This window comes from Pecten maximus, chromosome 16, assembly GCF_902652985.1.
Source record: "Pecten maximus chromosome 16, xPecMax1.1, whole genome shotgun sequence".
Lineage (NCBI taxonomy): Eukaryota > Metazoa > Mollusca > Bivalvia > Pectinida > Pectinidae > Pecten > Pecten maximus.
The window spans coordinates 6,592,392-6,605,500 of NC_047030.1; the positions used below are offsets into that span (position 1 = coordinate 6,592,392).

Here is a 13,109-nt window from a genome sequence, read left to right on the forward strand (position 1 = left end):
GATAACATCCAATGTATTTCTCATTCTAACACTGAATTATCATTATTTTTGTTTTAGAATTCCAAACTCTTATCTGTCCAATGTATTTCTCATTCTAACACTGAATTATCACCATTCATGTTTTAGAATTCCAAACTCTTATCTGTCCGATGTATTTCTCATTCTTACACTGAATTATCATCATTCATGTTTTAGAATTCCAAACTCTTCTTTGTATCTCTCCTGAGAGTTGGTCCTGATGAAGCCTACATAAGGCGAAACCGGTCGACGAAACAATAAAAGTTTGGAAAGTTACCACTTCGACTGCTGTTGTGATCGATATTATATATACTTGTCGTATTTCTCCTGAGAGTTCTGATAACCTGTCTTATCCAAACTTATTCCAGAACCCTGTCTAAAACATCCATTGAGTATACTTCAGAAATCCTATCTAGTCTGGGTCGAAACTATTTCCATAGTTGACAACACATCTATCTTGAATGTTTCAGAGATCCTCTCTAATCCGACCCTGAATCCTACATCTTACGGACATTCTATACAATGGCAGCTCATTCCATATGAAAGGAAACCAAAATAAGACCTGTCTATTCCGACACCTGTTTATCCTGACCATGACGTGTACTCTACCATATCTAGGTGTCACACCACAATTCACATTCTCAATAATGAAATTTGAATTCAATTTTTTTTTAATTTAATGGCACTCAACTAGAAATTACGATACAGAAATACAAAGATATTTCTTTTAATACTATGCATCCTATCTATAAATCAAGTCAACATATTTCATTCCTTATGTATAATTCAAACTTCATGATAGCAAATAACATATGCATTATATAAAAGTTAAAAACTCATATATAACAATAATAAATTAAAATTCCAATACATTAAAACTAAAAAATTTTTTGAACATTTTTATTTAAAAAGATATATCATATACATTGTTACGTACCAACTGAATAAGAAAAGGTTTGTTTGACATAAAAGTTATGTAACACGGACACACAAAGACCAGTATTAGTGGTCACCTGTCGACCACATGGTTTTTTTTTCTGGGTACTCTGTTGTCGTGCCACAGTAAGACCCCTCACATGCCTCAAGTCAACAAGACATATTAGTGTAAGTTGATTTAATTTGTTTTACAATTAAAGAAATTTTTAGAATCAGATATTTATATACCCTTATACTTTTTGAGGAATAACTCTAAAATATCTACTAAAAGCAGTTGATTATAATCTGGGACTATTGTACAATAATATATTCAAATGAATATCTATTGTTGTTTCTGTACTACAAAAAAACTTAGCATAAATGTCTAACTGGGGCAGACGTTACAGATGAAAATTTTGAATACTTTAATCGTTAACAGGTGTAAAATAACCTTGATAAAGGTGAACGACAAGTACAGTATCTGATGACGGGCAGACTGCCAAAAGTAACTGTTCTAGTCGACAGGTAGACACAATATCCCGCTAGCTTTAGTTATCTCTCAGGTACATATACCTACAAATATTTGTCCTATTTGAAACGAAATGACACCAGCAGTTGTTTTCATTGCTATTTATAGTTTAATTTGTACTAAAATTTCAAATATCACAAAGAACTTCACTGAGGCTGATTTACATATTCCAGTAAAGAACTTAACAAACTGCAGCATGTCGCACTAAATGGATTCTTAAAAAAACCTACAAGAAACAAATAAATATGTGGATTGCATGAAGAACTGAGAAAGTCAGTTGGACCTTCCTTTTCAGGGTAAAAAAAATCAAGTTTTTTTTTGGTTATCATGCACGATTTCCCTGTTTCCCTCATGCTACATCTCAGACAAAGAGTAATTGGTAATTATGATCAACTGAAAACAAGAATAGCCTGTTAAATATTTTTATTTACTATCGAAAGTTACATACTTCATGCTATTTACACCCTCCAATAGTCTGAGCTTCAGTGATAAATCTACAATTTATTTCAATGAATCAGATTCAACTGTACTGCTTAAAACAATGAGTCCCACCATGTTTAATTCAACTATTTTTAAAATTCTGTGAGTCCTCTGATGTAGATTTATCATAGAGTTTCTCCTTTTATCTTTTAAATCTTAGTGAATAAATATTTCCCCAAAAAAATCAATTGTACTCCCACTTCTATATTCAGTAGGTAACTTTCAGTCTTCCAAATGATCAATATTACGACAATCATTATTTTTAATTTGTTGGTTGTTAATTAGTGATTTCTCTACCATGGGTGTCATTTGTTGGTTGTTAATTAGCGATTTCTCTACCATGGGTGTCATTTATTGGTTGTTAATTAGTGATTTCTCTACCATGGGTGTCATTTGTTGGTTGTTAATTAGTGATTTCTCTACCATGTGTATCATTTATTGGTGTTAATTAGTGATTTTCTCTACCATGGGTGTCATTTGTTGGTTGTTAATTAGTGATTTTCTCTACCATGGGTGTCATTTGTTGGTTGTTAATTAGCGATTTCTCTACCATGGGTGTCATTTGTTGGTTGTTAATTAGTGATTTTCTCTACCATAGATGTCATTTGTTGGTTGTTAATTAGTGATTTTCTCTACCATGGGTGTCATTTGTTGGTTGTTAATTAGCGATTTCTTTACCATGGGTGTCATTTGTTGGTTGTTAATTAGTGATTTCTCTACCATGGGTGTCATCTGTTGGTGTTAATTAGTGATTTCTCTACCATGGGTGTCATTTGTTGGTTGTTAATTAGTGATTTCTCTACCATGGGTGTCATTTGTTGGTTGTTTAATTAGCGATTTCTCTACCATGGGTGTCATTTGTTGGTTGTTAATTAGCGATTTCTCTACCATGGGTGTCATTTGATGGTGTTAATTAGTGATTTTCTCTACCATGGGTTTCATTTGGTGGTTGTTAATTAGCGATTTCTCTACCATGTGTATCATTTATTGGTGTTAATTAGTGATTTCTCTACCATGGGTGTCATTTGTTGGTTGTTAATTAGCGATTTCTCTACCATGGGTGTCATTTGTTGGTGTTAATTAGAGATTTCTTTACCATGAGTGCAATTTTGTGTTGTTTTGTTGTTGTTGTTTTTTTGACAAGTTGTGTATAAACTTTCTGCGGTGTAGTATCTTTAAGGTTATATCGCAATGTACCGTACATATTATACAGTGTTAGAATTATCTACCTTTAATATTGAAACTGGCATAAATTGCCCATCAACAATTCAAAGTCTGAATGTTTCCAACATATACATGATTGTAAACAACTGAATCCTGATTGTAACTTGAAAATTAAATTTCACTATTCTTTCTTAGTGAAATTCTTCCTGGAAGAAAAAAATGACAAATTTCAAAAAGGTAAACTACCATTCGCAGGAATTCAGGTGATAACATTTGCACACAGATAATTGTCAGTAATGTAATAGCTTCATTCCTCAACTATGTGAAAGTATATTAGAAACAAGTCGATGTGCATTATGATATTTCAGATCACAAATATATTTGTTTTCTAAACAGATCAAATGGTAGGTTTCAAAATCTCCACCTCTATGGCCATGCATCTTCAACTCTTCACATAAAAAATCTCCAGTATAGATAAAAAAATGTTGGGCACTTAGCATAAACACCAAAATATCAAATAGGTAAGAGGAATCAGAATATACTACTATAATCCAGTTTGTATAACAACATCTAACATATATTAAATATACAATGAAAATTTTCATAAGTTATATATCAAAGACTTGTATCAGCTCATTTTTTATGGGTTCCTTGTAAATTAATCTTACCCTGGAAAATATTTCATAAATGAAGTTCATTTCCTGTAGTGATAGATGGACTTCAAATGTCTACAATACAAATCATTATAAAAAAAAACATATATGTATGCTAATATTTTTTTTAAATAAATTTTTTTAATACTTTGAAAATAATATGAAAAAGATGCAACTTATTCCTTATATACAGCCATCACACTCCATGAATTTTAGATTTTTTTCATCTAATATAGGCAGTGAAGTGTTAAGTACAATAGGGAACATGGGTATAAAATTTAAATATCTGATAAACAAATTTTCACATGTAAGGAAATACCAGGTATAAGTACAGGACATCTGCCATAAAAAATGCAACAAATAAAAAGAAACGATATGCCAGTTAATATGTATTCAAACTTTGAAATGCACTTATCAGTTTTAACAGCACGACTCTGACTGGCTCAATATCAGGGTTGCCGTGGTAACGTACATCAACAAAAGTCTTGTCATCAACAGATGAAGTTACATCACTGAGCCAGTGTAGGTATACCCCTTACCTATCAGGCATTTCATGCTTCAGTAACTCCCTATATAGAACCCCTAACTCTCTAGGTGTTGTGTTTCGCTAACCTCTCAACCTTCTCTCCGCATGCTTTGAAGACCTGTATATGCTTTGTTCTGCTTCTACTACATTAAGTAGAGACAGGGAGACACAAATACACATTTACGCTATGTGTTTACATTTATATCTAGATTCCAATATACCACAAACAAAAGTTGTCACCTGTAGAAACTTTTAACTGAGTACGAGCTTCCCCACTGATTTGCCATGCGATAAGTGGATTCATTGAAGAGTGACAGTCTCAATTCGAGCATGACCAACTCTATTTCAAACTAATGAGGATACCTAATTTTTTCCTACAGTGAATACGAGAGAAGTAGATAAGAAGACAGGTATACAAGCGTTACCCTGAATCCGTCCACGGCAGCTGTACTAGCCTTGTGAGGACACTTACACATCCGTCCAGGAGGAACCAGTGGATATTGTGTTCCCCTAGGAGTTAAAACCTTCCATCCGTCCAAACCCGGTGGTACTCTTTCCGTACCTCCATGCCGTCCGAAATGCCTGGAACAACTCCCATCAGTAACGCCCCCCAGGTGCCTATCTGGAATGTCCGTCCACAACTTCCCTATGGAGGGGAGGGAATAAATCCACACCTACCCGCCCCTCCCCCCTCCTGTATGCAGAATTCATCTTACAACTACAACCCTAACTGCAGGTAAGTGATGCTTACTTTTCATAGCACAAATTACTACTTACCTGAATACACTCTCATATATATCCTTTTATCACACAGAAATTACTTGGCGATGAAACTTTCCAAATTGTGATGAATTTATAAAAGTTGCCAAGCACTGTCTGAATCTAATCAATCATGACCCTCATATACTCGTTTGACAGAGACGTCACAAAGTTACTAAAATTACCTGTTACTTCGTTACAAAAACAAATAAAAATCACATGGTTTCAGACTATATCCCCTACCTTGCAGGCTGAGGCTGAAATTGCTGTATCCCACGTCCATACTAATATTTTTCACCTCCATACTGATAACTCCTCACTATCTAACACATATACACTCTATGAACGTCACTTATACCACTGAATTTAATTTCATTTACATCTGCTTAAGTTTAATTGATTTTGGCTCAATATTGATCTCCAAGTGATTGGAATTCATACATAAATATTCAATGTCAGAACTTGTTGAATCGGGAAATGGCCCGATTATTACTGGAACCAGCATGTACTCAATTAGGTTTACAGTTAGCTCAGGCATGTTCCAGTTTTGAATAAGATTTTAAAATAAATATTAAAATAAGTTTATCATAATTACACTAGGAATCCTAAACAGTAGTAATAGATTTAAAATTCTATGATATCAGCCCATCAACTGGCAGTGGATCTCCATAGTCGGTATATATCACTTAATTAAAAGTCCACCAATTAACCGCTAAATTAAGGATTAACAAAGATAATCTGCATTTTCTTAATGACATAGGAATATCAATGTGCCATGTAGCATGTTACTTTCCAGAGAAGTTAAATACTTTCTGTGTTTAAAAAAAAAACGTGTAAGCTACTACAATGTGCGTGTCTGTTGTCCCCATTAAAACTACAAGGCTAGTTTTGGGGATAAGCTGGCTTCAGTGATACCCGGACCTGTATGAGATACGGTATTGTCTGTCGCTGTCTGGTATCACCACTATTGTTAAACTTAAGCTGATTCAAGCTAAGTTGATGATTTATAAGACACTTTAACAGTAATCTGTGATTTGTAAAAACTAAAATTCCATGGATTAAAGTCATCAGTGACTTATGATGTGTGTGTGCATGAATTTCTCGATGATATCGCGTTTCTTTTACGATAATAAAAGTTATATAGGAATGTATGGCTCTTACAATATAACATCTAAGGTCTTATCATAGTCAGCTATCTTCTGGAGTAAAACTCACATCATTATCAATATCTTATTCCCATTCTCAAAAAGGAAAAAATGTTTATAGATGGATGAAAAAAATGTTTATAGATAGATGAAAAAAATGTTTATAGATGGATGAAGCAATATCTCCAAAGGATAGTGGATGGTTATTAAAATATATCTTAACATCACACTATGATTTAGTTGTTGTCATTACGAGTTGTGGTGTCGGTAGATACATTTACAATTTGTTGTCATTACAGCCCGAGTCTCGTGGAAACATTTACAACTGTTGTCATTACAGCCCGAGTCTCGTGGAAACATTAACATCTGATTCATCAATGGTTTAAATCTCTACAGTCCTAGTATGGCCAGATAATAACTGTCCTTGTGTCTTTATTCAAACCTATGTATGTTTTCTTCCATGCAGACAGGCTTTTTAAAACATACACACATTTGTTTCAATCTGATATTTAAAACCTACCCAGGTAATTCCCCGTCAAAAAGGTACTGGTTTTAAATATTTCAACACTTAAACGTGAGTGACCATTTCCACCTCATGTATAATGGACCACAAAGCTGTATATCATTATGTGTACTGAATTCTGTAAATGACATCCACAATCTTTAAATCTTACCGCATATCTACCACAAATGGATATACGCGACAGGTAACTGCCACTAACACGAAATCACATTCCAAGAAAACTTACATCCTGAATTAGGACACACAACCAGTATGTTTTCCCTAGTATATTAGCCAATGTTCTCAAGTTACAAACGAAAATATTCTGCTATATTTAGCAACTCTGAACTGCCTTTTTCCAGCAAATACATAACCGACAACCGGATATTTTTCAAACAAACTTTCATTGCTAGTGGTAACGAGGGCAGGTCACAAGACATTACTTACTATCAGCATGCGTTTCAGGGTCTGTTTTATCATCATGACTTTAGTTACTAGTAGTGGTGAGGGCCAGTTTTATCATCATGACTTTAGTTACTAGTAGTGGTGAGGGCCAGTTTTATCATCATGACTTTAGTTACTAGTAGTGGTGAGGGCCTGTTTTATCATCATGACTTTAGTTACTAGTAGTGGTGAGGGCCAGTTTTATCATGACTTTAGTTACTAGTAGTGGTGAGGGCCAGTTTTATCATCATGACTTTAGTTACTAGTAGTGGTGAGGGCCTGTTTAATCATCATGACTTTAGTTACTAGTAGTGGTGAGGGCCTGTTTTATCATCATGACTTTAGTTACTAGTAGTGGTGAGGGCCTGTTTTATCATCCTGACTTTAGTTACTAGTAGTGGTGAGGGCCTGTTTTATCATCATGACTTTAGTTACTAGTAGTGGTGAGGGCCAGTTTTATCATCATGACTTTAGTTACTAGTAGTGGTGAGGACCTGTTTTATCATGACTTAAGTTACTAGTAGTGGTGAGGGCCTGTTTTATCATCATGACTTTAGTTACTAGTAGTGGTGAGGGCCTGTTTTATCATGACTTTAGTTACTGGTAGTGGTGAGGGCCAGTTTTATCATCCTGACTTTAGTTACTAGTAGTGGTGAGGGCCTGTTTTATCATGACTTTAGTTACTAGTAGTGGTGAGGGCCTGTTTTATCATGACTTTAGTTACTGGTAGTGGTGAGGGCCTGTTTTATCATCCTGACTTTAGTTACTAGTAGTGGTGAGGGCCTGTTTTATCATCATGACTTTAGTTACTAGTAGTGGTGAGGACCTGTTTTATCATGACTTAAGTTACTAGTAGTGGTGAGGGCCTGTTTTATCATCATGACTTTAGTTACTAGTAGTGGTGAGGGCCAGTTTTATCATGACTTTAGTTACTAGTAGTGGTGAGGGCCTGTTTTATCATCATGACTTTAGTTACTAGTAGTGGTGAGGACCTGTTTTATCATGACTTTAGTTACTAGTAGTGGTGAGGGCCTGTTTTATCATCATGACTTTAGTTACTAGTAGTGGTGAGGGCCTGTTTTATCATGACTTTAGTTACTAGTAGTGGTGAGGACCTGTTTTATCATCATGACTTTAGTTACTAGTAGTGGTAAGGGCCTGTTTTATCATCATGACTTTAGTTACTAGTAGTGGTGAGGACCTGCTTTATCATCCTGACTTTAGTTACTAGTAGTGGTGAGGGCCAGTTTTATCATCCTGACTTTAGTTACTAGTAGTGGTGAGGGCCAGTTTTATCATCCCGACTTTAGTTACTAGTAGTGGTGAGGGCCAGTTTTATCATGACTTAGTTACTAGTAGTGGTGAGGGCCTGTTTTATCATCATGACTTTAGTTACTGTAGTGGTGAGGGCCTGTTTTATCATCATGACTTTAGTTACTAGTAGTGGTGAGGGCCAGTTTTATCATTGACTTTAGTTACTAGTAGTGGTACGAGGGCCTAGTTTTATCATCATGACTTTAGTTACTAGTAGTGGTGAGGGCCTGTTTTATCATCATGACTTTAGTTACTAGTAGTGGTGAGGGCCTGTTTATCATCATGACTTTAGTTACTAGTAGTGGTGAGGGCCAGTTTTATCATCATGACTTTAGTTACTAGTAGTGGTGAGGGCCTGTTTTATCATCATGACTTTAGTTACTAGTAGTGGTGAGGGCCTGTTTTATCATGACTTTAGTTACTAGTAGTGGTGAGGGCCTGTTTTATCATCATGACTTTAGTTACTAGTAGTGGTGAGGGCCTGTTTTATCATCATGACTTTAGTTACTAGTAGTGGTGAGGGCCTGTTTTATCATCATGACTTTAGTTACTCCATGTTCAGTGACAAGCCAGACCCTTTTTACAGCACAAGTGGATATAAAGAGGGCAATTCCAGCAAACGTAATCCTTCATTAATATTGAGTAAGACCCCAAGCCAGACATTATTTAGGACTTCCCTGTTAATTCATCCTTCAGACATTATTTTACAGACAAATATAATACTGAGTCTACAGTTTCTTACAAGTATTGATAATAATCTTTGTTCCAAATCGTTTGTGTGGTTCACAACAAAAATAAGCTACAAATAATTAGAAAACGAATAAATTTTTCATATAAATTCTAACATTGTCAGCCTTCAGTATGTAAACCAAATATTGATGTATTTCAGAAGTTTATTCATATAATTATAAGAAGCACTTAAAGCCTGTGTAGAGCCAAGAGTCAATCACATATATCGGGCTACAATAATAAATAGGAAGTAGATATCCAATTAAAGGCCCACATAACACTTGATGGGCTTCACTTAGGTCGGTTATTGTGTTAAAAGCAGGTGCCCTTGGCTAAACTAGAGTGTTGAAATTTACAAAAGCTTACAAGGTCAACGGATAATTTAGGTCATTCTGTTGACCACAGAAATATGTATACAAACAAAGGGTGTTACAGGTCAAGGGATGCTGTCCACTAGCACTGTCTAAACTTGAAAGCAGTTAAATTAAAATTTGATTACTCGGCAGTTACTGATCAGTATCAAACTCCATAATTTTCACAGAGTTGCTGTCATGTTTGGATTCCATATTGATCAATTCGTCTTGAAAGATGGATGAGAAAGAGTATTCCAATGGTCAAGAAAAATTTTTTTTAATCAGTTTTGAAATAAAGCCATCAAACTTGTATATGTTACATACACAAATAGGTTTGAATTTAGCTTAAGTAGCAAGACCATATCCACTAGACCAGTGTTATCACAAGACTCCCTAATCTATACTTGATCTTCAACCTTACAAGTCAACAGAGTTTCCTTCCACCCTATCACCAGTGGTCAAACAAACCCACATACCAGTGATAAACTCTAATCTATTTCCTAGCCAGTGATTTGACCACTTACCTTAAACCATTTTACATTTATTGCATTCAAATTCCACAAATCTGTTATTATAGGTGAAATAAAATTGCATGCTTCCTAATAATGTCAAAGGGAAACCATGTTCTCCATCTGATCAGGTCCCAGTTTCCTCAACATTCCTCAACTAAACTGAATTTCTGAATCTTTTTTCATGGCTATAAGGAAATCCATCATTGGATTAAAATCATAGTTAGGAAATTTTCACTAAATTCTGTAATGCTTTTCCATGAAAAGTTATAAGCTTATGAATTTCCTTAAGTTAAGGATACTGATGCAACTGGAACAAGATATCAAATATCTGACCTAATTGGTCGGTACATAGTAGAGTTACTTCCCTTTTACTGATGTGTTGCCCATTCAAAGGCAGAATATGATTCTGAGGCAGATGGAAAGTGCCCCAACTTTATGATTGCTTCTAAACTTAGTTTCTTCAAATTTTGCGAAACTATATATTTGACAAATTTTCTCAAAAAATCTCAAGGTAATAGTATAATTCCTCATTTACAATGATAATTCAAAAGGCAAAATATGCATAAGAATTGAGCAATGTTGATGAAAACAGGACTCAAGTTAATTTTCACTTCTCATTTTAAATCCTATATCCTTTTAAAACCACAAACATCTAAATATCTACAACTGATTCTGTATCACCTGATCAATAAAAAATCATTTAGATATTTTCTGATCTTTCAATGAACAAATTCTAATCAAAACAGCTGAACGCTACTAAAAGTGCAAACAAATATATTCAACAGACTTTTAACACTGATAACATCCTGCATATCGTTACACCTATAAACCCTATGACAATCAATTGTAGGAAATAATGTTTTATACATTTCTGATTTCTATCAAAATTTTCTTTCTTATTTATTCAAAACAAATAAAAATGGAATCGAGCCAATTATGAACTTTATTCTGTTATATCCAGCTACTTAAATTTCTGCACGTGTGGCCTAGGCGTTGATTACAACGTAAATTTAAATGCCTACATTTTGGGTTGGGCTATTTCAGAAATCATGAAATCTCTGAATATAATGAAGTTAAATGTGGACATTAAAATATTTTATTGCATAACTTCCAATTTCAAATATCAAGTTTTAACTGTCTAAATGAATAATTCAATAGTTGTATGTATAATTCATTGATTTGTTTCAAGCATTGAAAGCATAATCAGCATACAAGTCATTTATAGATATATATCATTTTTTCAATCCGTTAATATACTGAAATACTAGTACCACAGATTAAATATCTAGCTTATTTTGGTAAATTAACTTCTCCTTTTGGCAAACTTTCACTAATATCTCAACACATGTTGAGAAAAATAGATATAGAGTGAGATTCTATAATACCTCATGAAGCTAACAGTACTTGTTGAAGTATAACCTAGTTTGTTGATTCAGGGGAGATAAACAGTTTGACCTGTACATCTCACATTCTCCATTCATCCTATTTGTATATTTTCTCATTTAAGATTCGTAATATGTTGATAGATAAATTAATTGACAACGCTGTATTTAGATCCAGTTTGTGGAAAACAATAATGAAAACATTTTACACTTTTTGAAGGAATGATGGTATACAGACTACACAGATTCACACACTAAAACAATCCACTTCCCAATCTTAATGAAATTAATTGAACATACCAGGATTTTTTTCCTAATTAAGCATTAAATTAAGAGATTTGTCCATCTCTCTTTTACCCCCACCTCTTAACTAATTGCACACATCTTAATATCATGTAGTTAGACAGTGTATATACACATGTATTGTTGCTGCCAGTGTGTGTCGGTACAGATGTATATATATGGTAATTGTATAAGTTAATGAGATGAGAAGGATGCTGCTGATTGACCAATCAGCATCCACTTTCAGGGATACCCTGTCTGGGACTTTTGAGCCCCCACAATTTAGTTTTCTGTGACATTGAAGGCGATTATTGTGCATTAAGGCAGGAGTGTGCTTATAGGTTCTGGTATGCAAATTAAATCAATTTTGGTAACAAAAAAATACTACAAACTGATCCAGTGAGTAAAAGGGGACAAGTGACTTGCTTCAATCAACTACGACAACAAAAATACTACAAACTGATCCAGTGAGTAAAAGGGGACAAGTGACTTGCTTCAATCAACTACGGCAACAAAAATACTACAAACTGATCCAGTGAGTAAAAGGACTACCAATCTGGGTCAATACAAGTCAAATGATAGGTAGAGTGACAAAGCAGATTCTCCGTGTAAGGGGTCAATGGAATTCAATTAACTTCAGCTATAATTTTTATCCCATATATGATTCTTATCATATGTCATTTGTTATGTTCGACAACTTGAAAGGAAAGCAAATTTTTTATCATGGAAAGTAATTCATTTGAATATCAATAAAGAAAATGTACGAGCTGCTACTTCTGTAGACCAAAGAGGCATACAATCCTACACTATAGAGAGTTAGCTATGTATCCTAGCATCTTTATATCGATATTTAACTAGGACACGAAAAGATGACAAAAATGTTCAAATCAGTACTCGTTTGATAACTTTTATGTACATGTCGTAAATGAAAACGTTTAAACAGAATATATTTCAAATCATATTCAAATCATATTAAAGGATATTATATAAAAACATGAAATTGCCCAACCTAGCCATCGTCTGAACATGCTCTGATGAAAAAAAAAATGGTCCATTGAATTTTATAAATAGTTGGTAGATATGATTTAAGATACACTGTAACGTTTAAAAACCATTTAGATAAGATTTAAATTCAAATTTTAAAATCCAACCGACGCTTGAATATGATTATATATTAATCATATACAATCATAAGTTAAAGATGATTCTTGTCAAATAATGATCTCCCAATCAGATACATCCCGCTTTGATGTTGTGGAGTTTATTCACCGTGAAGAACTTCAGGTCCATAAAGCTTTCAATTATGGCCTTTTTACCTACTAACTACTTCAGGTGTTTAGGTGTTATCTTAGGCTTGTCACTGAATTTGATACTGTCATTATAGGGCTGAGGTGGGTACTGG

At 34.2% G+C, this 13,109-nt stretch overlaps 2 protein-coding genes across 2 annotated transcripts in view; one reads left to right on the top strand and one right to left on the bottom strand.

Annotated features, from left to right (window-relative positions):
- Positions 1-13,109, bottom strand: part of LOC117345425 (WD repeat-containing protein WRAP73-like) — a 52,919-nt gene that overhangs the window by 22,501 nt on the left and 17,309 nt on the right. The gene's annotated exons all lie outside the window — the stretch shown is intronic.
- Positions 4,747-13,109, top strand: part of LOC117345424 (cellular tumor antigen p53-like) — a 46,798-nt gene continuing 38,435 nt past the window's right edge. Inside the window, exon 1 of the mRNA XM_033908499.1 lies at positions 4,747-5,021. Coding sequence (XP_033764390.1) covers positions 4,852-5,021 — 170 coding nt within the window. The 5' untranslated portion in view covers positions 4,747-4,851. The remainder of the gene's footprint in view (positions 5,022-13,109) is intronic.